The sequence below is a fragment of the Euprymna scolopes genome, chromosome 41, assembly GCF_053919585.1.
Source record: "Euprymna scolopes isolate OS-2025 chromosome 41, ASM5391958v1, whole genome shotgun sequence".
Taxonomy (NCBI): domain Eukaryota; kingdom Metazoa; phylum Mollusca; class Cephalopoda; order Sepiida; family Sepiolidae; genus Euprymna; species Euprymna scolopes.
This window is the reverse complement of record NC_136522.1, coordinates 76,010,585-76,036,904: the sequence shown is the minus strand read 5'-3', so window position 1 is coordinate 76,036,904 and position 26,320 is coordinate 76,010,585. Positions and strand designations below refer to the sequence as shown.

Here is a 26,320-nt window from a genome sequence, read left to right as displayed (position 1 = left end):
TAAAGGTTCAAAAATCGTTCCCTGGGGTATACCCACATTTATATCATTATTTTGATGTATGACTATCAAGAACAACATGGATTCTTCTCTTATTTAAGGATTTATCCATTAATACTACAAGACTTAATTTTCAATGAGAAGATCATCGTGCCATACCTGTCAAAAGCCTTAGATATATCTAGGGCTTCTGACCTCCTCTTCCATGCCTTATCCAGTGCATGATATATATGTTCAGAGATTAGTTAGAATATTTGCAGTAGAACAGGCTTGCCTAAATCCATATTGATGGTTGGACAGAAGTTTAGCAACTGTAAGGTGATGGTCTAGAGCTTGATTAATTATAGACTCAAATATTTTGGCGAAAAGAGAGAGGAGGTTAATGGGGTGATAATTTAATGGGTCAGTTCTTTCACCAGAATTCTTGTAAACTGGTCTCACAGAAGCAGTTTTACAACAAAGATAAACCAGATTCGTTAAGGCATTTGAAAAATTTGGAGAGAACTGGAGCAACCTCAGCGGAGCATTTTTTTAATAGTACAGCCGAGATGAGATCAGGTCCACATGCTTTTGATGTGTCTAGGTTTTTTATATCATGTACTTGAGAAGGGATTATTTTTAGATCATTTAGTGTGGTTTTTGTCCGCAAAGGATAATTAGGGAAGGAGTGGTTTGCTGGGTCCAAAGTAGAGTTTGAGACAAACTGACAGGCAATCATTTTAGCTTTTTTAGTTGCCGTGCAAACAACCTCATGATTGTTGGATAGTGGGGGAATTGTTGATTGCCCATTATTTACTACACTGTTGTAGATTTTCCAGAAATCACGAGTTCCTAATTTCTGTGCTTCAATGCGTTTTCTAGTGGTTTCGGTATATTCTTACCTGTCACTATTTCTTACAATTACTTCTAGCTTCTATAAACTTTTGTCTGTTTGTACTGGACTTATGCTGGATAAATGGGTATGCATGTTGCCTCTGAGTAATGGTAGCTGCACAAGTAGAAGCAAACCATTGGAGAGAGTGGGGTTTGCTATAGAACTTCCCCGTGGTATCATGCTTCAATTGCTACTTTGAACCATTCAGTGGTCTCATTTGCACACTGTTCTGCAGGAAAAGAAAAGATGCTTCCCCATGAAGCATCTCTGATGTGATTTCTGATGGCATCCCAGTCAGCCTTATTGTAGTACCTTGTCATTTTGAGCAATGGCTCTTCAACTTGAGGTTGAGAGTTTAGAGTGATGTCTATCATTATCACAGCATTTTGTTGCAATTTAAAAACATCTTTCATCTAGCAATTAATGATATCGATATAAAATTTTCAATCATTTTTTTAAAAAGTGATCCAGAATGTACATTACATAAAATAAATCCAAGGTAATTTTTTGATTCAATTTAAATTAAATTTTTTATACCTTACTTTGTAAAATTTATAAAAGTGCACTTTGAAGATAAATAAATTTCAAATTGAATCTTGTACCTTTACTTTTAAAGCCTATAGTAAAAACATTTTTAACAATTTTCATGCCTTGGATGAAATGCTTTTCTAACTTGTTAATAGTAAGAGGCTCTCTTTCTATGAAAGTTTTGACTATGTTGTGTTCAGTTAGGTTTCTATTTGTTTTCAACCTGTGGTCAGTACTTTAGCAGGGTTGTTTTTTTGTGGATTTTTGGAAATGTATATTTGAATTTTATTTAATATATATTTAAAAAAAACTTCTTTTTTTTTTTTATTACATTTTCACCCCAAACAAGCACATTGCCACTTTGGTGTAGGGGGCTACTATCAGAGGCAACAACTACTGGGGTACTATGTTGGGATTTGGGCAGCAAGATGTCTGTTCATGTTACACTTGAACTTCTGCATGTCAGTACAGTTGGGGAAGCAGGGACCTGGAATGGAATTCCAGAGTCTAGCGGTTCTGGGGAAGAAACTACTGGAGTAGAAAGATCTTTTACATCTATAGATCTCTACTGTGTGGAGGTAGAATTTAGCTGCCTGTCGGGTTTGTTGAGGGTGTCTACGTTGTGGGGGCACAAGTGTTTGCAGTTCGCCAGAGCATTCACCATTAAAATACTTGTAGAACAGGCAGAGGGATGCAACATTTCATCGATGGAACAGAAGCTGAAGCTTAGATGCCAGTTCAGAGCCTATCAGATTGGCAACTCTCCTTTGAACTTTGTCTAGGAGCGAGAGACTAGTAGCAGATGCGCCAACCCAAATGTGACAACAATACTCCATACATGAACGAATGGTGGCCTTATAGAGGTACAGGATACTTTCGGGTGATAGATTTCTAGCACGGTAGAGAGAACCTACCTTCTTCGCAGCGGCCCTGGCAATGCTTTTAATATAATTGTTCCAACTCATGTTTCCTGTGAACGTTAGGCCAAGCAGTTTAAAAGATGTACTCTCAGACAGGGAGTCACTGGCCATTGCTATTGGTGGCAGAGAAGGTTTCTTGTAATTATTGAAGGAAACCAGTTTAGTCTTGGCAGCATTGAATGTGACCATCCATTTTTGTCACCATTCCACTACACATTGGAGGTCATCCTCTAGTGTTTTTGCCATTTCTTTAGATATGTGTTCATTTGTTTTCCTGTCATGCCTGTTATAGAGTGTGGTGTCATCAGCATCTCAGAGACAGTTTTGTCGGGGAGGTCATTAATGAATATTAGGAACAATAGAGATCCAAGGATAGACCCCTGAGTCACTTCCACATTTATATCATATTGTTTAGATGTACGCCCATCGAGGACAACCTGGATTTTTCTCTTATCTAAGGATTTAATTATGTTAAGTATTCTACCAGTGATACCGTATGATCTAATTTTCCTGAAGAGACCCTCATGCCATACCCTGTCAAAAGCCTTAGATATATCTAGAACTACTGCTCTGCCCTCCTTCGCTTTGTCCAGTGAATGGTATATATGTTCAGAGATTAGTGAGGATGTCTGCTGTGGAACGGGCTTGTCTAAATCCATATTGTTTGTCAGTCAGAAGTTTAGCATCTGTAAGGTGATGGACTAGAGCATGGTTAATTATGGTCTCAAATATTTTGGCAAAAAGTGAGAGGAGGCTAATGGGGCGATAATTTGATGGGTCAGTTCTTTCGACAGAATTCTTGAATACTGATACTACAGAAGCATTTTTCTAACAGCCCGGAAAGCAAGCTTCATTAAGGCATTTGTTGTAGAGTTTGGAGAGAACTGGAGCTACTTTGGCGGCGCACTTTTTTAATAGCACAGCTGGGATGAGATCAGGTCCACATGCTTTTGAAGTGTCAAGGTTTTTTATGATAGCATGTACCTGAGCAGTGCTGATTTTTAGATCGTCTAGCGTGGCGTCTGTCCGCAAAGGAAAGTCAGGCAGGGGATGGTTGGAAGGGTCCAGTGTGGAGTTTGAGGCAAACCGACTGGCAAGCATATTAGCCTTGTCGGTTGCTGAGCAAACAACCTCGTGATTGTTGGTTAGTGGGGGAATTGTTGATTGCCCATTATTTACTACACTGTTGTAGATTTTCCAGAAGTCACGAGTTCCTAGTTTTTGTGCTTCGGTGCGTTTTTTAGTGGTTTCAGTAAATTCTCTCTTAGCTGTCGCTATTTCTTTCTTAACGTTATTTCTAGCTTCTATATACTTCTGTCTGTTTGAACTGGACTTATGTCGGCTTAATCTGCGGTATGCATGCTGCCTTTGAGCAATGGCAGTTGCGCAAGTAAAAGTAAACCATTGGGGAGAGTGGGGCTTGCTATAAAATTTCCGCATGGGAACATGTGCTTCAATTGCCATTTTGAACCATTCATTGGTCTCATTTGTGCACTGTTCAACAGGAAGAGAAAAAATATTTCCCCATGGGGCATCTCTGATAAGATCTGATGACTTCCCAGTCAGGTTTTTTATAATATCTCGTTTTGAGCACTGGCTCTTCAGTTTTGGGTCTAGAGTTTGGGCGATTTCGACCATTATCACTGCATGATCAGTGTTCCCAAGTGGGTTGTCAGCATTTGTTATACAATCATCGGGAACTGTGGTCAGAAACAGATCTAGAAGTGATGCGTGTTGTTCTTGTTGGTCAGGGAAACGGATTGGAAACGTAACCATTTGTGATAGGGAGTGAGATATAGCGAAGCTATGTGTTGTGCTGCCCGCTGCATCTGTGTAAGTAGATAATTCAAGCCAGTTTTTGTGGTGGACATTAAAGTCACCAAATACATGTACTTATGCGCTAGTGTCGAGGGAAAGTGCTGTGTCTATGCTGTTAGAGACTTTTATTATGGCGCAGTCCTGGGTCGAGGGAGAGCGGTAGAGAAAATAAAAGTAGCTAATGTTATGTTGTATGTTTAGCCTAAAGCACATAAAGGCTTGATCATCCGATTCTAGGTTTGTTTCTCTAGTCAAGGGGAGGGTGTTACGAATGTAGACTCCAAGTCCGTGCATATGTCTGTCAGAGTCCTTATGGCAGAGTGGGAGATAGCCAGGCATGTTAAAGTAGTTAGAGGGGATGGAGGAGTGTAGGTTAGTCTCACTTAGTGCTAAGATATCTGGGGTATTTGTTAGGAGAAATGCTTCAACATCAGCTAAATTAGTTCTAAGCCCACGGATGATCGTGAATGTATATTAACTTACAGAATACAGTAGAGTTTCATTAGGATTTTAGAGTTTCAAGTAATGTTTTAGCTTGGGAAACAAAAAAAAAATTATTTCTTCTTTTTTCCTATTTAGCATGTAGGTTAGACAAAGGCAGTCGTCTTGGAGGTAAAGAGAAACAATTATTACATGGTGATTCGGAATTCGTATTTGTAGGCAGTCATTAAGGTCAGGGACAAAACATTATATCTATACAGAAAATGGTCCTAGTGACGCAGCTAAGATCACTGTAGATTTCAGTTACAATTATAGTAACAGTTAATTATAAGCTATATCGAGTGGTTTGGTAGAGATATCAACGAGGCTTCTTTATTAATACAAGCGAGCCTTTGGTAATTGTAGATATTAAGTATATTACTTAAATAAAGTTCTTCTGACTTCTACGGTAGAAAAAATAAATCCACGTTTGTGCTAATTTCAGAAAATTTATCCTGCCTAAGTTATTTTTATCTCTAGCCTTCCTTATTTCAGAGCGTGGAATTAATCATTTATTTAAGCTGGGAGAGAACGTGGTTCGTGTTTTGCTGGGTGAGAATTTAAAACTAAGCAAGGAAACAAAAATAAAGACATGCATATATTAATTATTAAAATACACATAATTGCAAAATGAAATAAGAAATTTAAAAGAGAAGAAATAACAAAGTTAGTATTTTTTAGGACGAGGATGGATTAGGATAACACTTATCTTGCCATGAGCACCATGGCAATTCCAGTACCACGGATAACCATATCTTAGCAGGAAATTAAATTTAAGTACATTATGCAACAACTTTACCATAATGGTCTAAATCAATCAGATGAACAGAGGTAGCATGCTAGCAAAGCCATTTGCTCTGTTTATGATATGAGAGAAATATTTAAGAAATGGGGAGTCGGGGTTCATTATCCTAATCAGAAATCAAAGCCAGGCACAGTGTCTTAAGCAAGTCCCTCATATTGTAACTGCACCTGGCTAATAAATAAAGAATAAATGTGGAAGTTTGGCGATAGGCAAAGCCTACCTACTCCTTAGGTGATATAGGTTTGCAAACTATGGAATTCGTTAATGTCACCAGCTCTAGGAAAGTTGTTGACTATGACCCAGGACCCCCCCCCTCTCTTCCAGTTTTTTGGCACAGTCATGGAATAAAAAGCATAGGTTTTTATCAGAGCCTCCACACTCCCACATGGGTAACCTGGCAAGATCTATGGATCAATCACACTAAAAGGGGTAGCCATGTGCTGGGGTTCCAGACCAGGTTTATTAGCATCCTTGTATGGTTGGTAAGATAATAGGTATCCTACTTAAATAAATTTCTGCTATTTTCTATCCAGAAAGATATAGAATTCAGATAATGAATATTATACTTAAATAAAGTTCTTCTCAGTTCTAAAGTTAAAAAAAAAAAGGTAAGTCTCCCTTCCAATAAAATATGATAATGTAACTTTGTATCAACATGAGGAGCTCATGTGCTCTTTATTGTTTATCTACATTGATTGAAGGATGTAATTTGCATTGGACTTATATTACTCTATTAGAAAAAAATCTAATTGTAGACTCAGTTTTTGAAATCTTTATTTTAATTACACTGGTCAGCAACAAATTTGTTTATTTTTTTCAGCTGATTTAAGCCGAATCTAATGCACTGAATCTAAAAAATCGCAAGAGTTTTTGAACTATGACTACATGTTTTTTGTTTTTGTTCACATGTATGCATGTGTGATGCGTTTTAGAAATTGGGTGGGGTAAAATGTCATGTTGAATAATTGTTTTGATTGGAAATTATTATTTTAATGACAAGAAATATTTAGGTTCAATACTGAAAAGGGATCAGTTTGAAGTCTTAAAACTTCAAAAACTTCCAAAAATTGGTGCAGCACCATGCTCAGCATTACATGAAGAAAGACTAATCTATGCGGGAAGAATTGATGCTTTGCAAAGAAAGGAATGTCATCAGTGACCCTCTGGTGAACAGAGAAAGAATACTCTTCCCACCACTGCATATCAAGCAATCCATTAAAGCTCTGGACAAGGATGGTGACTGCTTCACTTACTTGTGGCAGGTTTTTCCAGAATTGACCATGGAGAAGTTGGAAGCTTGTATCTTTGACAGTCCTCAGATCTGGCAGCTCAGCAATCCAAAATTCAAAAACTCAATGAAAGAAGTGGAACTGGAAGCATCAAAAGCATTTGTTCTGGTAACGCTTTTATCGACTGCAATACGGGCTCCTTCATTGAATTTCTATGGTTCCAGGTGAGCATTGTCTGAAGATAGCGGTTTTAATCCTACCCAAAGCCGGCCAGAGGATTAGTTGGCCAAAACGTGGTGAGACAACAACTATGAAAGACAGTAATTACTGAGGATACAGTTAAGAGACTCAGGATTCCTATCGCATTGTGGTTAACCACCTGACAAAGGCCAGAGGAATAGTTGGCTGAAACGTTGTGAAACAACAACTATGAAGATGAGGATAACAGTTGGTCAAAAAAAGGAAAATATCAAAATATGAGAAGAGTCCGAAAAGTACTTAGAATTTCTCATCTGTCATCGCTTCAGTTCCTAAACAATGCAATTTTAAAATAATCACTTGCCATCTCTGATAAAACTGGGAATTATGCAAAAATTTCAAACTGACATATTAAAAATTATTGACAAAGTGTCAAACTACAGGACAAAATATGAAAAGTGTTTGGATACTTGATAATAAATGTTCATTTTTAAATCCTGTAATTTATGTAGGGTAACTTGGGGCAATTCCATACCCTCTTAGCTGAAAAGTTGTTCAGTTAAAGGCAATTAATTCAGTACTTTGGAGAACTCTTCTCAAGAAGGTGATGAAGTTGTTAGTGACTTCCCCTCAAAGTACAGAAGCTACATCTGCTGTCTATAGTGAACATCAATTGATCTAGCGACACAATCCAGAGCCATACTAAGGTAAGCACAACTATTGCATTTTTTAGTCATCCTTATGCTTGTATTCATGTTCTTACTACTGTTCAAAGTTGGTTATTTACTGTGAGTTATGTATAAAAACCATGAAATAAAAAAGAGTCTATGGGTCCCCAATGGAATTAGTCTACATTGCATTTGTTGCCGTTGCATTCAAATACAAGTGAACCATGCACGATGCCTTCAAAATTTAAATTATATTGAAATAAAGAACAGATTTATCTCTCATAATTTCTTTCATTATATTCTTTTGTTAAACTACATATTTGTTTGTACTTCTGTTCTTGAATAGGACCAAACTATTGAATGTTTCTAAAGTGAAAGAAAAATATTCTGTAATTTTTATTAAACAACTTCAGTTATAATTATAAGGGTGTGGCCCTAATTACAACACGAGCTCAGTCCTATAACCTGTGTGGAACTCTAAGTTTGATATACCTGACCTATATTACACAACATGAGAATTAGCAGAACAGCCAAAATAGAATTCGTAGCCTAGTAGGGGATACCCTTTTCTCTTCCCTGCAACCTCTTTCCCACTGAAGAAACGTTGCGAGCCTCTCTCTGCTCTATCGTTAGTTTCATGGCAAGTGCTTGTCTGAGCTGCAATGTTGCAAAACATTCATGAAAAACACTCGTCTAGCTGAAACTACTAACAATAATTTCTCTCACTCTTTATCTGTTCCTAAAACTTAATGTAGATTCCATGAACAAAGCTCCTTTCTTAGAACTGCACGCCTGTGGAACTCTTCCATTTCCCTGCTTTCCAACTGACTACAATATGGTTGTCTTCAAGTCCAATGTAAACAAGTTCTTGATGAACCATCCCCTTAAGTAATCCAATTTACCAAATTTCACTACTAACAATTACTATATTTCCCCATTGACTACCATACACTCATTAACCTTTATTATCGAGTGGCTTTCAGGCCTTGATAAATGGTGACTCTTTTAAAAAAAAAAATAACAAAAAACAAAACAAAATCCATCAATCATCAACATTTAATAAAACTTGTGTACAAAAATCGACCAAATTTTTGAGTGTCACATGATTTCAGTAAAAAGAACCTTTGGATTGCATTTTCATCTGTGATTTCTTTTGGGAATGAAAATGCACTCTTTTGAAAACAGAGTTTTACAGACAATAAGAAATGGATCATTTACTATAATGTTATGAGAAACGTTCCTGGGGTAAATGAGATGAGCCTGTCTTAGCCATCTCAAAAGCTGATTTTCACCTTAAAAAAAGTTATGCTTTGTGTCTGGGGTGGTAGGATCGGAAAGAAATTCTGTACTATGAGCTTCTCTTTAGTAATGAGACAATTCTGAAAAATACTGCTTACAACTGAATGAATTAAAAACAACAATAACAGAAAGAAAGCAAAAACACACCTGCGATTGGCCAACAGGAATTATGTATTCCATCATGATAATGCCAGATTATACATATTTGGCAACTGGATTAGTGTAGCTTGGCTGGCATGTGTTTCCCCACTCCACTTTTTATCTGATACTGTTTTTTCAGATTATATTTATTCAGATCTTTGCAGAATTATCTCAATGGTAAAAGGTCGTTTTTCTTGGATTATATAAAAAAAGCACCTTGAATTTTTTCTAAGAAACAATTATAATTCTGAAAGATGGAATTTTCAAATTAAAGGAATTATGAGGAAAGATTATGCAACAAAATACTTCATATTTGATTGATTAAATATTAATAGTATATATATATATATATATATATATATATATACACTATTTCTGACAATGAATTTTCAACTTGGTGTACCCAGACGTGCATCTATTGTTGCCTTTTTTCACCTACAACTAATTACCTCCATCTCAGTGGACTTTTCTTTATATACGGTTGGTTGCTTTTTGTCTTAATGTTAAACTCTGAATCAAATATATACCTATGGATCTATATATGTACATGGGTGCTCTTATATATATGTATATGTACCAATTGAATATATGCCTATATACATCTAATTGACTTTTTCCTCAAAATATTTTTGGAAGAACTCTTTGTATGAATTGTTTCTCTATTTATATTTACATTCTTATATTTTTATATTTTATGACTAAGACTCATAAAATTTTTAGTTTCATCTTATGCAGTCACCAACAAATGCACAGAAATGCTAATATCTAACATTTCTATATGATTATTTTGCTGACAGTTTTCCTTGAATGAGAAGAATAAGCATTCATTGAAACTCCACAGATTAAGGATTACCTAACACAACAGTTTTTGAGTTTTCTGTCGAATAATAAAAACTAATTGTAAACTTCTATTTTACAGCTTTGTTCCTACTATGATATATATGCATATATAAGAAGTTAATACTATCCTTATTTTTAACATTAGACTGAAAGGAGTGTAAACCAAATAATCTTCTGACTGTGATTACTGGAAAAGTGTGTGTGCACATATATATATATATATATATATAGAGAGAGAGAGAGATATTAGAAACCAAAACAAATGATACCTCAATATAAAAAAAGGTTTTCTAGTTGAAAATAAATGGTAATCCAATTTCAACATTCATAAAAAAATACTTTCTTTTGAAAGTAAAGAAAAAATGATTTAATTATTTTTTGTTGCTTTTCTTCCTTTATCACATGGGTATAATTTCCAATCAGTTCAGATTCTTAAAAAAAATAACGCACATACAATCAATATTATTTTGTTTTATACAAGATCGCCTCCAAAATTTATTGGTGAAAGATAAAAGAACCACTCGTCATGTGTGGGACACTAAAAAAGATCATTACAGTAGAACTAATTTGCATTGCATTCATTCATCTGTTGCACACGAGTAAAAATAACAGTAAACGTTCAAACAGATTCGATTGTTGCCATTATAACTGGGTCGACAATAACTTGGATAGACTTATTTTTCAATCTGATTTTCGATATAATTATTGTAACATGTCTTAGAAACCCATCTAAGACACACATACTCAGACCACAACCGGCACATCCCACTGGAAGAAAATAGCAAATTGATATGGTCAGAAATCCCTCAAAAAAAAGTTCAATATGAACATAATGACGTATGAAGAGGTAAAACGCATTGTCTTCAAAGCTAGAAATAAATCTGCACCAGGTCCAAATGGAATCCCCTTCTTACTTTATAAAAGATGCCCAAAAGTATTTAAATAGCTTTATATTAACTTGAAGTTGGCATGGAAAAACCGTCATGTCAGTAACCAGTGGATGAAAGCAGACAGTGTGTACATACCTAAGGAGCAAAACACAGAAGCTATAAATCAATTTCGGCCAATCTCATTTCTTAACGTAGAAGGAAAAATATTTTTTACAGTAATGGCTTCAAGAATAACAAAATACCTACTATCAAACAAATATATCGATATTTCTGTGCAAAAGGCTAGTATCCCTGGAATAGCAGATTGTCTGGAACATGGGAGTATGATATGAGAGCCTATCCAAAGAGCGACAATAAAAAAGACTGACTTGGACGTCATTTGGCGCGATTTGGCTAATGCATATGGATCAGTGCCTCATAAAATGATTCAACTATCCCTTCAAATGCACCACATCCCAGAGGGAATACACGTATTTTGATGGGTTTCATATGCGGTTTACCACAAATGACTACACAACAAACTGAATGAAACTCAAGGTGGGAATTGCAATGGGATGTACAGTATCGTCTATACTTTTTGTTTTAGCGATGCAAGTAATTCTCAAAGCAGCAGGAAACAATGTAAGCCCTACTAAATTAGGCAAAGAATGCGAAATGTCACCATTAAAGGCTTACATGGACGATACCACGATCCTCACATCAAAAGAAGCTGACACCCGCAAGTTACTCAGCATTATGGGTGAAATGATGGTTTGGTCCAGAATCAGTTTCAAGCCTAAGAAGTCCAGAAGTCTCTCTCTTAGAAAAAGAAAAGTGCATGAAGATATCTGTTTTTCAGTGGGTGGTCAGAAAAACCGATAAAAAGCCTGGGGAAATGGTACGATAAGACCTTGAAAGACTCCAACCAGGTTAAAGTGACAATAAAAACCATCGATGAGAGTCTAAAGATGATCGGGCGCTGTCCTCTTCAAGGTAAATACAAGGTCATGCTCATCCCAATTCTTTTATGGCCTCTTCTTGTATATGAAGTAACTATGAGCACGGTTGAGGCAATCGAAACAAAAATCAACAGATATATGAGGAAATGGCTGGGTTTGCCTCCAGAATTATCAAACGTTGCTCTATATAGCAAACAATCAAAACTAAAATTATCACTCAAGTCTATTGCAGAGGAGTTCAAAGCAGGGAAAGTCAGATTCCAGATGATGTTAGACAATTCCAACGACACCTTTGTAAAGACAGTACAACCCTTTCTTAAAACAGGAAGGAAATGGAAAGTCCGAGATGCTATAAATGAGGCAAAAGAAAACCTAGCTTTCAAAGAAGTCATTGGGCTCACTCAGACAGGGAAATCTGCATTCAAAGATGGTATACAGCTACAACCAAAGAGCACCGAGATCTGGTCATTCAGGAAATAAGGAGCAAGGAGGAAAGCAAAAGGCTCGTAAAAGCCATTCAACAGTCAAAGCAAGGACAATGGACAAACTGAGTGGAATGTCATTTGGCAAATGTCTCCGCTAAGGTTGAGTTTCATAATATGCTCAACTTACGACATGCTTCCATCAATGACTAACCTTGCCAAATGGAAAAAGGGAGATGATCCAACCTGTCCTTTATGCAAAGAAAAACCTCAGACTATGACACATGTTCTTAGTTTCTGCAGAGTGGCCCTTGCTAATAGGCGATATATGTGGCGGCACAACAGGGTATTGGAAGCACTAACCACAACAATAAGTAATGATATGAAGCCTGAAGCAGCTAACATAAGCCACAAGGTTTTTGCTGAGGGAGGAAAAATGTGGATCGGATCAAAACGTATAACTAGTACAGAGTCAAAATATTCTGGGAATCAATGATGATTGGATAGTCGCTGCAGATCTCCCTGGCTGTAATTACCCAAAAATTATAAAAGGAAAGGATCAATGGCCAGACATTGTTCTCTCGTCAATAACAAGGAAAAAACTCGTCTTGATTGAATTGACAGTACCTTATGAGAGCCGGGTAGAGAAGCAACACCAATACAAGATGGAGAAATATGAAGACCTAAAAAGAGAGTTGACCCATGAAGGTTACGTTACAATTCTTCGAGCTGTTAAGATTGGAGCAAGAGGTTTTATTTCAGGCTCTTTATATCAACTTTTAGGACAGTTTGGAATTAAAGGCCGAAAAGAAGCGCAGTTAGTAAATGTCTAACAGAAATTACTGAACAATGTGCCATCTGGCTCTGGGTTAAAAGAAATACCGCATGAGTGGTAGTATGTGTCCACAGTGCAGATTTATTTATTCATTTATTTAATGATTTTCATTTTCTTTGTTTTTGTTTAATTATTTATACAGTTTTTAGTTATTTATTTATTTTTTTCTGTTCTCCTTTTTTTTTTCTTTCCTTTTTTTTCTGTTTTTCCATTCTTTTCGATATGAGCGCGTCTTAACTTAACAGACTTGATAGACGCAACCTTTAAACTTAAACGTCATGTGCACAAAGCCGTTGCTCGTTACATGAAATGCCAAATCATTAAACATTTTTACTGCACTGAACAGTTCATTCAAATGTGATTCAGATACCTAAGCCTCGCATCAACAAATGTGGCCAATGCGAAAAAGTCGTAACAAGGAAAATACTCACCTTGATTGAATTTACAATACCTTATAACAGCCGGGTAGAAAACAACATTAATACGAGAAACATGAAATAAAAATTTTTTTTTTAAAAAATAGAGCTGACCCGTGATGGTTATGTTACAATCTATGCGAAAAGGAATACGCATGCTATGTTCGCAAGGGTCTACAGTGTAGTTATTACTGTGAGTAGATTTCTCTTTTTTTTTATGTGTTTATGTATACATACATATATTTTTTTTTATTAATGTTCTATATATATATATATGTTTAGTTATATATATATATATATATATATACATACACACACACACATTTTTATTATTATTGTTTATTATTATTGTCACTCATATCATTATTTTCTTCGATATGTGTACATCCTAACAAATATGTTAGACATAGCCTTTGAACATTGAACGACATGCGCAAAGCCGTTGCTTGTAACAAGTCGTTTAATTATCAAACGTCTTTTCTTTTCATTGTATTGAGTAGATAATTGGGCCTCACATCAGTGAGGGGGGGGGGCGATACGCGAACAAGCCGTAGAGAGGAAGGTCCCGAAATGGTGCGTATTCTTTTCCTGATAACCCAATATTATCTATAAAACGAAATACCCCCCAAATATGGCTATATAAAGTTTGAAAAGATATGCTATGAAATACCTCCCCAAAAGTACCATCCTATAAAACTTAGACGAGAAAAGCCCTAGAAAGGTGCTTTATCTCTCTCTTGACATTAACTTTATCTGAAAAGAAAACAGCTAATAAACATCAGTATATACAAGCCTATAAGGTAAGCTGTTTCTCTCAAATACAACATCTTCTGTTGTTCGATTGCTTCATAGCGAGTTTCTACTACTCTTCCGGTAGTAATTTTTATTCTCTTGCTACATTTATCGTTTACAGTAGCTGCAAGCAGTGAGATTTTCCCAGAAGTGTATAGATGTTAAAGGGAAGCACTATTAGCAGTTCTTGTATCATGTAGGTAAGTGAAAAGTGGTCAAGTAGAGAATTTCCATTGCTTTATTCTTAATTTTAGTCAACTAATAATGTTCAAACTACTTTTAAATGAACCACTCTGTACTATATATTTCTTTAAAAAAGTGGTTAATGGTTATTGATAATGTTCCTATTCTGAACGCCTTTAAAAATAAAAGTTTTAAAAAACTAACTAAAAACCCCAGCTAGCATTGACTTCCGCACACTATTACTCCCAGCTCTGCACCCTATATTCACATTTTTGTGAATTTCTATAATCTAACCCTTTCCTTTTTCTTTGTTTACAACATTTATTTATTTAACTCAAAATTTTTACTCTCATTCTTTTGCTACTACTATTACTACTCATTCTTCTATACTTCTTCTTCCAGCATTTCTTGTCTGACCTGCCCTTTGCACAACATATAAAACATTCTATGTACAAGCAAGCAAGATTATCATTATATAAATATTCATCGTTTGTGTGTGTGTGTTTTTTTAAGAATCTGTACTAAATGGTGAAATATGACGAACACAGATAAATCAACAAAGAAAAATGTATTCATATTTGTTAAAATGATTTTAAGTTTTATTTTATAAAATAGGCAAATGTGACATTTTCATTTGGGATACAAAATTTATGAGGACAGACAAACAAAATTTCTTTTTATAAATTTATATGATTCTATTTATTTGGGTCAACAACGTCGGTCACAAAATATTCAGAATTTATATATATATATATATATATATATCATTTTAATGATTCTCCTCCCAACAACAACAACAAAAATAACACCAAATTATTGAAAGTCATTGGGGCTATTCTGTAATATAACAATTTCTTAAATTTTTTCACGCACACACACACATTATATATAATATATATATATTGTAGTCACAATGAATAGTAATTATGCGAGTTTTTACTCTTGGACACTTTCTAGCCCAAAATTATCAAAGTTTTTTTCCCTTAGATTTATTCTGGCTAAACTTAGAGAATTAATAATAAAAAATGACAATTACAAGGTATAATTAAACATTAATTTTCTTTTACTTTGTAAGCTAATTTACAATATAATAAAATATCCTATTATATAATAGACTTTACTTCAATCATTAAAAGAAGTTTGGGATTATTATCGCTTAAGAGCGATATTTTCAGAACCTCTTCTAACAAACCTTTAAAGATATTCTAGTTTCAGATTTTAAACATTTATTTTAATCTATTATGCTCTTTAATCGTTGTTATTATTTTATATTGATTAAAAGTTTAATTCGATATATCGGTTCTATCTTATTTATTCCGAACGCACCCGCGATAAACGGGCGAAGAACAACGAACGCTAGCTCCATTTCTGAATGAAATTGACGGAAGCACGAGAAATTAAAATGGAAGTCAGTTATTTGCTTGAAGGAATTTTACTTTCTTTTTGTTCAGCATGAGCTTTTCAGAGTGTAAAAATGTTCTGTTTTCAGCAGTTAAATTATTACTATGGGAAGTAAAGTCAAGGCACAAAATGAAAATTATTCTTCATGGATAGATGAAATGGAAAGATAAATTCAATGTAACAGACAATCTTGTCTATTTTTTTTTTTTTCAATATCCACCTTTTATTAATCCGTGGACGAAATCTGTTTAAACATACAAACTGTCAGAAACAATTTTTATGAGACCACAATAAAAATATTTAGCTTATTTTTCAAACCAAAAATAGACTATCAAATCTATTAACTTCAAAGTAAATATAAGTAATACAGATATAAAAAAAAGGTAAGTTTTATGTTCCAAACGTTTTATCACACAAATGCAAAGACTCTGGTGTATGACTGATGTTTGGTCACCCATGCTTTAAAATATGCTGACAGTTATGTGTGTGTGTGTGTGTGTGTGTGTGTGTGTGAGAGAGAAAAGGTTTTAAAATAAGCTGATAGAACATGCAATGAATTGACTTTTTTTTTCAGTTCAAGGAAACCAAAAAATTGGAAGGTTTTGAAAAAGGCACTACGTTTAAAAACATCTCGTCCGAGCGATTGTTGGAAATACGAATCAACCGGTTAAATAATAACATCTCTCTTATATATATATATATATATATATATATATATATATATATATATATATATATATAAGCAATAGAATTTATCAATTCATTGTAAAGTCTTAAAATGGAGTAAATTTGCAAAAAAGATTAAAAAAATGTAAACACCAGGAAGAAACTTAATATTAACAAATCCATCAACAATGTTATTAAAAAAAGAAATTCACGTGGTTTGGACATGTTTCCCGGCTATCAGACTCCAGCTATATAATAAATTATATGAACAAGATTTAATTTAAGAAAGATCAAGAGGACAGCCATTAAACAAATTGTTTATTAATTCTAAATATATATAAAAAATATCCCTTTAAACGATAGGGTCTCCTTAAATTCTTTGAAAAAATTATCGATTAATGACGATGTTTACAGATCTAACTCCAACTGATGATCAACAAAAAACTATTGTTCGATTTTCAGATTTTACACACTTAAAAACATTCTTTTCTTTTTTGTTTTACTGATACATTAATGGTTGGGGTAAGTATATCGCCCTGAACAGTGGAAAGAGTGATCAAGGATCGTGATAAGTGTTGGGATTTTGTTTTTAAACATGTAGCAAACAAAGTTCTTTGGAGTATGTAAATAAATAAAATTTAAGTCAATTGTTATTCGTGATTTCTTGTTGGTTTTAATAATAATTATAAAAACGATAAATTTGTAAATTATGATTTACAAAAGGAATTCTGAATATTTTGTCACCGACTGGACAAAGTTTCAAACATAACAAAAAGAAAAAAAAAACTTATAATACATTGATTATCATTTTCATTGTCGAAGAGCCAAGAATGATTGAAGTTTTCTTTATTCACACGAAGATGAGATTAATAAAAAAAAAAAACAAAAACAAAACATTATCACATTTATCATATCTTTTAAACTCATCCTATTTTTTATGAAAAAAAAAAAATATTTTCGGTACTCCTTAAGAAATATATCGGCAAAAGTCGTCGACGTTTATGTGTTGAGATTTTTATATTGCGCGCGACATTAGAACATGAATAATCTTTCGCCTATGAATTTTTTGCCTGTTCAATGAACTTTTGTCCAATCGAGAGTCAATACTTTAAAAAATAATCTCTGGCTGCTTCTTCCGACTTTTCCCCCCGGAATCAAAATGAAACGGTTGGATAGTGAACCGGAAAATCATTGATATGTTGTCGACATCAGATATGTATGAGGTGTTGACGCGGGATTTATAAGGGATGTAGTATTTTGGTGAAGCCCCACTTACGGTGCATAATTAAAATTGGCCATGTTTAATCGCTTCGGGCACCTTTTAAAAATTAACTGTTGTCTCCAACGCCATCAAAACTAACCCCAAGTGCTTAAAACGTCATTCTAAATGTAACACACTCCCATTCAAAATGTCATCCTTTCCCGCCAAAAAAATCACCAGTCGCGTTGTTAAAAAAAGAAAAAAAAAAAAAGAAAACGCAATTTATGATTTTTATTATTATTATTTTTTTTAATTTTTAAGCGTTCTTTTAAATATAAAGCGTTTCAAATTTAGAGTGCGCCATTTTGTCCGTGAGGATTGCTGTTTCTATCTTGACGTTCCGGCAGCATGTTATCAATAAGTATGCATCTCCGACTTTTGCCGAAAACATTCTGCTCTTATTCTTAAGAAGCATCGTCGTTTTTTTTTGTTTTTTAATTTGTGGGCTCTTTTTTCTTTTAATGTCAATGAATATAAAAATAACTTGGTTCATGATATAATTTTTTTTTTTTTCGATTATCGATAACTTAAGGACAATCTTAAAACCGCCGCATGGCATTATTTCAAAACATCTTGTTAGTACGAAACACATACTTAATCTTAAAAACTTTGTAGCAGGTTTAATCATACACGCCAAATGTCGAAAAAGAATATTGCATCAATGATGCAATATATATATATATATATAACATGATGCAATGCATCATGTTATATATATATATATATATATAGAGAGAGAGAGAAGCCATCTTTGAAAGTTTTCCTTTTTAATTTTATTTTCGCTCACCCCAAACAAGGCATATTGCAACTAGAACTCAGGGGGGCTACTGTGATTAGGGGCCAGATTTATAAAGGATATCCGAAATAGAAAGTTGTGCAACAAGAATATTCCAAGGGAAATAAATCTGTTCTTATAATGTCACAAGAGATAACTCTGCACATAAAAATGTTTTTTTTTTTTTTTTTTTTTTTTTTTGTCTATTTTGTAAATGAAATGTTCGACGGAGTTGTATGACGAACAGATTTATTTCCCTTTGCATTTTATATCGGCCATATGAAACATTATTTCCAACATTTATCTGTATTTTATGCAATAAGATGTTTTGAAATATATCGAGTGGTATATTTTAGAATTGCCCCAAAGTTAATATAAACCGTTTTGTTCACGTATGGAAGTTATTAATGTTATTATTAGTCGTTGTATTCACTGGGGAGTCAGTTGAGAGGGGTAAAAGGAGAAACGCTGATCAAAGTACGGTGGTACTTTCTCCGAGCCCTGTTGTTTGTGCTCCCGTTTGAGAAGGTCTGCAAAAAAAAAAAAAAAAAAAAAAATTATCCAGAGGGTAACAATGAAAATAATAGTTACAATGGATTAATTTATTTGTAAACAAAACCCTATGCCAAAATACAACACATTTCACGAAGAAAATTTAACAAGAAAAGGTAAGATACAGAAAATTAAACAAGAAAAGGTAGGATACATTTTCTTCTTCTTCTTCTATTATTATTATTATTTTTTAAATATTAATTTACTTGCCCACACGTCCAATGTCACAAAAACATCATCACCGCAAACATTAATTAATGAGAAACGAATTACCTCCCTATCTAGTCACTCTTTATCAGTTAAAAATAATTAAAACCATTTCATCTCCAAAACGTTTCGAAACAAAACAAAAAAAAACATGGCTGTCTGTTTACGGTTTCAAATTGACTATTTTATTTGATAATTTTTTAGAAAGTTATGTTGAGAGGAGTTAATTATAGTTTCTTTAATTTTTTTTTTTAAACTGCGCAATTGAATTAACATTTGTTCCTTTATAATTTGTATAAACAATTATTCAGAAAAACAAAACAATGTGTTGAGTTTTCATTAAAAAAATCTAAATTTTTAAAATCAATTCGAAAAGGAAGCAGGAACCTGGAAGGGAATTCCAAAGTTTAGCAGTTCTAGGGCCAAAAAAAAAACTATTAGAGTAGAAGGCTTTCTTACATCTAGTGATCTCTACTGTGTAGGAATGGGACTCTGTTGCTTATCGGGTTCGTTAGGGGTCTTTACGTCAAGGGGGTACAAGTGCTTGTAGTTCGTCAGAGCATCCACCATTAAAATACTTGTAGAACGGCAAAGGGATGCCATATTTCGTCGATGGGACAAAGGTTGAAGCTTAGATGACAGTTCAGGACCTATCAGGTTGGCGACTCTCTTTTGAACCCTGTCTAGGAATGAGAGACTAGTAGTAGATGCACCAGCCCAAATGTGACAACAGTACTCCATACATGGGCGAATGGTGGCCTTGTAAAGGTACAGGATACTTTCAGGCGTAAGTACATTCTTAGCACGGTACAGAGAGCCCACCTTCTTTGCAACAGCCTTGACAATACTCTCGATGTATCTGTTCCAACTCATGTTCCCTGTGAACATTAAACCGAGGAGTTTAAAAGAAGTACTTTCCGGTAATGTATTTTTAGCCATAGCTATTAGTGGTTGAGAAGGTTTCTTGTAATTATTAAAGGAAACGAGCTTAGTCTTGGCAGTATTCAACGTTACCATCCATTTTAGATCCCATTCCACTACAGATTGGAGGTCTTCCTTTAGGGTTTCCACCATTCCCTTGGATATGTGCTAGTTTGTTTTCCTCTCGTGCCAGTTATAGAGCATGGTGTTGCTGCGAATATACCCATCGCAGAGACTTTTTTTTTTAATTACGGAGGCCATTTATAAATATCAGGATAATAAAGGTTCAAGGATCGACCCCTGAGGTACACCCGCATTTATATCATATTGTTTAGACGTACGACTATCGATGACAACCTGAATTCTTCTCTTATTCAAGAAGGATTTAATTATGTTAAGTATTCGTCCAGTGATAACGTAAGATCTGATTTTCATGGAGAACACCATAGTGCTATACACTGTCAAAAACCTTAGATTTCTCCTCCCCTGCCTAATCCAGTGCATGGTATATACGTTCAGAGATTACAATTAGAATATTTGCAGTAGAACGGGCTTGCCTAAATTCATATTGATGGTCGGACAGAAGTTTAAAATTATGTGAAAAAAATCGAAATATATATTGCTCATGTAGTCAAATTCAAGTTTTATACAAATGCACATTAGGCGTTCCAACAGTGCTAACATTTATTTCTAGAGCAGTTATAAATTGAGATATTTTCCAACAAAGAAAAGGTTTCGTACAAATAAAGGTTGGCCTTTATTTGAACAAATAATGTTAAAGTAAATAAGAAGACCAGATATTGTCTCAACTATACAAATGAGACAATCTCGGCTTTTCTTCTTATTTACTTTAATGACAAGTAATACATTCCAAAGCTTTCCTTCCCGCTGAAATGTTACAAAATATTTCTGATATATTTCTCTATCGAAATTTTAAGAAAGACTAAATTTTATTTATTTATTTATTCATTTTTTTTTTGGCCGTGAGGTTTCTTGATTTGGTAAAATAAAATGACCATACATGAGCATTTTCTTTTTATTATTAAGTAGAGCGGAGGTGAGGAATTTGCTTACTGGTTGAAGAGTGGATTGACAGCTGAACCGACGCCCGGGTCGGCACCTTGGTGTTCGACTCGTCGTAAGGTGTCGCCTTCGAAAGTCATGTTGATCTCACCGAGTTCTCGTTCAGCTTCGTCGGCCGGAACGAACATATTCAAAGACTGAAATGAGAACCGAAAGACTACAGGTTTCAAACAAATAAAAAAATTTAAATAAAATAAAAAAAGTAAAACCGATAAGAAAAGTGGTCGTTGGCATTTAGCTTTAAAGGCGGATTACTGTGGTAACTGTGTCTGCCTCGTACTTTCTTTAGTCTTTTTTTTTCTCCTTTCTGGTTCTCAAAATGTTCGGCTTTTTTGCTCGAAAACACAATAGCATATATTATTTTGGGCGTGGAAGCTTCCCATTGGTTGAATTAGGTGTTGATTATCTAATTGGAAGGATGCGTGTAGCCCATGTGCAGAGACGTTTTTTACACACTTTGTATATAACAACCGAGGAGTCAACATTCGGTTGGGTGTTTACTTATTATTTATACATCCCCACTTATATATATATATATAAAAACCAAAATACGGGTTGGCATTTCTTTTCCTTTTTAACAAAAGCATTTGTTTCTATTACTCTTCCGCCTCGTCATCACTTAAAAGTTTCTCGCCATCGTCCATCTTGTCCGGTGTACACTTTTTCCGCCTGACTTCACGCCAGCTCAGAGTCAGCCGTTTCTCGCCTTTGATTTTACACGTTCATTTTTATTTCAACGTACATTTCGCTTCTCTCTGAACACGTAGTGCCCTTTTTTCGTTTTCTTCTCGTGCACACACCCTAATTTGCATATGCCTTTTTTTCAGCTACTGCTGCTGCCAATCTCTTCGGAAACCAGCCATCCTTCGCTGCTGCTGATATTTTCCCACGCGCTCATATACTACGCTTACATTTTGCAATACTATTTTCATCAATAAACGCGCAGATTAAATGGGCGTATCTTGGGACGAGTGGACGTATTTTAAAATATCTCGCGTTTTTGCTTATCTGTGAGTGTTTCATTAAAATGGAGCGATCACCGCTGAAGTCAGCAAAGCAGATTCGCTGTTTGTCCAGTTGGTTCGGCGTTAGACGTGCGCAAATATTTGAACAAGCCGAATGTCATCAGCTAGGAATTCGGAAGAAATGCCAAGAGACCGAACTATCCATCAAATCCGGTTATTCAAGTAATTACAGAAAGAAAGGAAGGAAAGAAAGAAAGAAAAACAGGAAAAAGAAGAAAAGACATAATAAAACTTGGTGTAATGTAAGGATTGGTAAAAAGAGTTAAATTTTATGAATTCTGCTATATATTTTTGAGCTTAATTGATTTAGTCATTAACTGATTAAATAACGTTTAATTTATTTATTTAAATTTAATTTTTAACATTCGTTTTAATATTTTTAATATTTATTGTTTAGTTTTTAATTTCTTATTTATTTTATTGTTTCTTATATATTTTTTTCATTAAAAATCGTTCCTTTTATCTTTTAATTATCATAATTTTTATTTTAATTGTATTTTTTTACTTAAATAACTACAAACAACACAGACGGCGTTTTATTAGAACAGATGTGTGTTTGTTAGTGCGTTTGTTTTGTTAGTGAGAAAGAAAGGTGTTTATTATTTTAAAGTTAACTCATCTAGAAATATATGTAAATCTGGGGATCTTTGTTTTTTTTTATTTCGAATTATAGAATATAATATGAAATAGTGCTTTTAAATGGTTATTTTTAAAATACTATAGTATTTTTAAATGTTTATTTTTAAAAAATACTATAGTATTTTTTTTTTTAAATAAACATTTAAAAGTATTATTTCATATTGTAGGATATTGGATATTTATTTACTATTGGATTAGATTTTCGTATGAATCGATCTGAACTATGTAATTTTATATATCGCTCCCTTCAGTCCTGATCGACCATGGATTCCCACTGTAAGGCAACCGACAAAATAAACTTTTAACAAGATTTAGTTGAAACATGTATGTACATATACTGCCAAAAGCTGTTTGCTTTAATAACAAAAATAATAATAATAAATACTAATATATATATATATATATATATATATTTGAATAAAAGTCTCACTCCATTGTAATCACTGAATCTAAAATCGAAAATTTCGGACGGTGTTAATAAAACAAACTTTTTTTCAAACACCATTGATATTCAACAATTTCTGTTTCTTATAATTGGTATTTAAAAAAATTGTTTTAATTTTAAAAAATATTTTTAAAATAGTTTAATTATTGATTATTAACCAAATATACTTATATTAAAAAGTAACAGACAATTATTAACAAATAAACTCAAACTGTTTAAAAAGAATTATTAAACAAAATTTAAATATATTACAAATTCTCATTTTTATATAATTAGTCTAGCAAATTAAATATCATAGTAATAACGTATTCATAATATTGTCGAAGAAATCGGCTAAAAATATATCAGTGATATGCTTTGACTTAACTTCAGTCAATTTTCCATTTTCAGGTCTTTAACAATATATATATTTAATGTTATATGCAAATAAGGTTACTCATTGAATCATGCAAAAATGAAACTGTATGAAAGTCCACTTTCAGTATGAAAATTCATTTGTGAAACAGTGCACCTGCACCTTTTTTACATCTTAAATTATGAATAAACAAACATTCAGAAATACGATTTTATATATATAGAGAGAGAGAGAAAGAGAAAGAAAGAAATCTTAATAAAAGTGGATTTAATATTTACCTGAGTTTCGAAATTCTTCAAAGTTGGCGGTTCCAAAAACTCTGTTGGCTCGTTGGCTAAATGATGTAGCCGGTATTGGTTCATGTATTTCGTGTATCTGGAAAAGAATATCGGAATTTGGGAAAATTCAGTTCGTAAATCAAGAAAAAAGAGGAGGAGGAAGAACAGATGAATCCAGAAGATGTCTTAGAAAATAAATGTGGACGGCTTTTAGAAAATCTTGGACAAGTCTGCGATTAAAATTTAGAGAAATCCGATTTTGACAATCTAATTTATTGGCAAACACGAACTAATGCCAACTGCGTATCTACATTTTCGCGAATTATAATAAAATAATTTCACTTAATTAAAAAAAATATGTAGTATATATTTTTGTAATGTTTATTTCTTTAAATTTATAAAACACGTTTCCATTAAAAATTATATATATAAAACCTTTACACATATATATACACAGGGTGAGCCAAAAGTAGGTGGACAGTAAAAATAGTATTAAGAGATCGCGTATACGCACAGCTATATGTGATAAGACAATTAATTAATTATATTAATGACAATTATATTAATGAAATTTAAATGTTATTTATCAGCTGAAATTGTTTTCCTTTGTGATTTATAGTTTTGAAGTCTGCTTCTTACGCTCCAACAAATATTACTACTTTTAGCTCACCTATATATATAATGAATAATTGCAAAAGTTTTTTTCAGTTATTACATATATACTACCATAAAAATGGTTCACTGTTATTGAATTCAATAATGCAACAGTCTTTTGAAATACAGTATATACAGTGGAGAATAATAACTCTAACATATCATTTGTGTGCCTCATTTCTATAACTACTACTATTATTATAAGTTGTTTAAAGAATGCTTTAAGCAATTTATAATAAATGTATGGTGTTACTTATTTGTAATTTAATTTTTATATATATATATAGCACAAGTAAGAAATTCATTTTTATACTAGGAAAAGGTTAGTAATTACAATTAAGAATAGGAAATTAGGGAAAAAAAAATTTTGTAACTTGTCTTCTTCCTAAGATTAAGGGTGGTGGTGTTTGATCAACACTGCTGGGGAGCCATGATGTAATACACTGTTTTGTTTTTAAATCCCCGAAACAGTGTTTCATGGTAAACAACTGATGATCCCTTAAAAAATATAAAAATTGGTATTATAGTAAATTTGAGAGTTGATGCAGTGATTGCAGGTGATTAAATGACTTACTGACTAGATGTTTTTTTTGATGAATGATAAAAAATAATTTTTTGTGTGGTTTCAAATGTTAAAAACTTCAAAGACTATATATATATATATATATATTGTATATATATATATGCAATAGTTTTGTCAATATATTAAATTAAACTTACCATTAGTCTTGGAAATAGTATTCTATTAATTAACTATTAGTCAACTCGTTTACCGCTAAAGATTTTTTTTGTTTATGTTCTTTTAAACATTTAAATGTATCAAAGTTGGAAGCACCAATAGTCGTACTCACCTTGACCAAGTGAAGAGAACAACAATGATTCCAATAAGACATAGAAGGATGATGATGGCGGCGAGGGCAATAAGTGCAGCCCACGGATCGTCCATCCACCAGATATAACTTTTGGTATGCATGACGCTGCTCTGTGGAAGGTATCCAATGATTTCAGGATTTCTTTCTACGAGGATTATTCTATCCTCTTCCAACCTTCCTTTCCTATGAATGCTGGAGAAAAAAATAAACAAATATACATAAATTGGTGTGGTCGTCATTTTTTAACGTGATCTATAGGTGAAAAAATTTAACAAATATAGATATGAAAAAATACATATAAAATGATAACGTAAGGTTTAGAGCTGGAAGTATGAGTAACCAGTGTTCTCAGTATGGACGTGCAGAGGGTGAGTGGTTGCTAGGGGGTGCCAAAGCACCGACCTTTTTACTCCTATTTTAAAAGTGCCCTTTTCAGAGAAATGTATTATAGGCCTGTGCCTCATCGAGACAGCGTGTTTTTGTTTTGTTTTTTTTTCACTTGAGCACATATGAAAACGTTCTCTGCACGTCACTAGTGATTACCGACATAGTCTGCGAGCTCAGCATTCTGTTTTCAAATTCCACTGGGGTTATGTGCGTATTATTTTTCTCTTAGTTCGTATGTCTCTCTGTCTATTCAACTTTTTGTCGGAAACTACTGAGCCGATTTGTTAGAAATTTTGTGTAGACCTTTGCTATGATAAAGTGCAACAAAATAACTATTATGGTGTCTGTCTGGTGGATAATTAGGGATTAATAAGTATTAGTAACCACAATACAATGTTTGCTCTAGAAGTTTTCTCTGAAACTACTGAACCGATCTAGCTTAAATTCTGTTGGACCTTTTCTCTGGTAGGGTGCAGCGAACTAAGTATTATGGTATCCATTTGATGCACAGTTATGGATTAATAGG

General features: G+C 33.6%; 1 protein-coding gene across 1 annotated transcript in view; it reads right to left on the bottom strand.

Annotated features, from left to right (window-relative positions):
* Window positions 1–18,309: 18,309 nt before the first annotated feature.
* Window positions 18,310–26,320, bottom strand: part of LOC145266635 (uncharacterized) — a 471,019-nt gene continuing 463,008 nt past the window's right edge. Inside the window, exons 180-183 of the mRNA XM_080122558.1 lie at window positions 25,387–25,599; window positions 23,882–23,978; window positions 21,131–21,276; window positions 18,310–18,906 (exon numbers count right to left, since the gene is read on the bottom strand). Of these exons, the coding sequence (XP_079978684.1) occupies window positions 18,849–18,906; window positions 21,131–21,276; window positions 23,882–23,978; window positions 25,387–25,599 (514 nt within the window). The 3' untranslated portion in view covers window positions 18,310–18,848. The remainder of the gene's footprint in view (window positions 18,907–21,130; window positions 21,277–23,881; window positions 23,979–25,386; window positions 25,600–26,320) is intronic.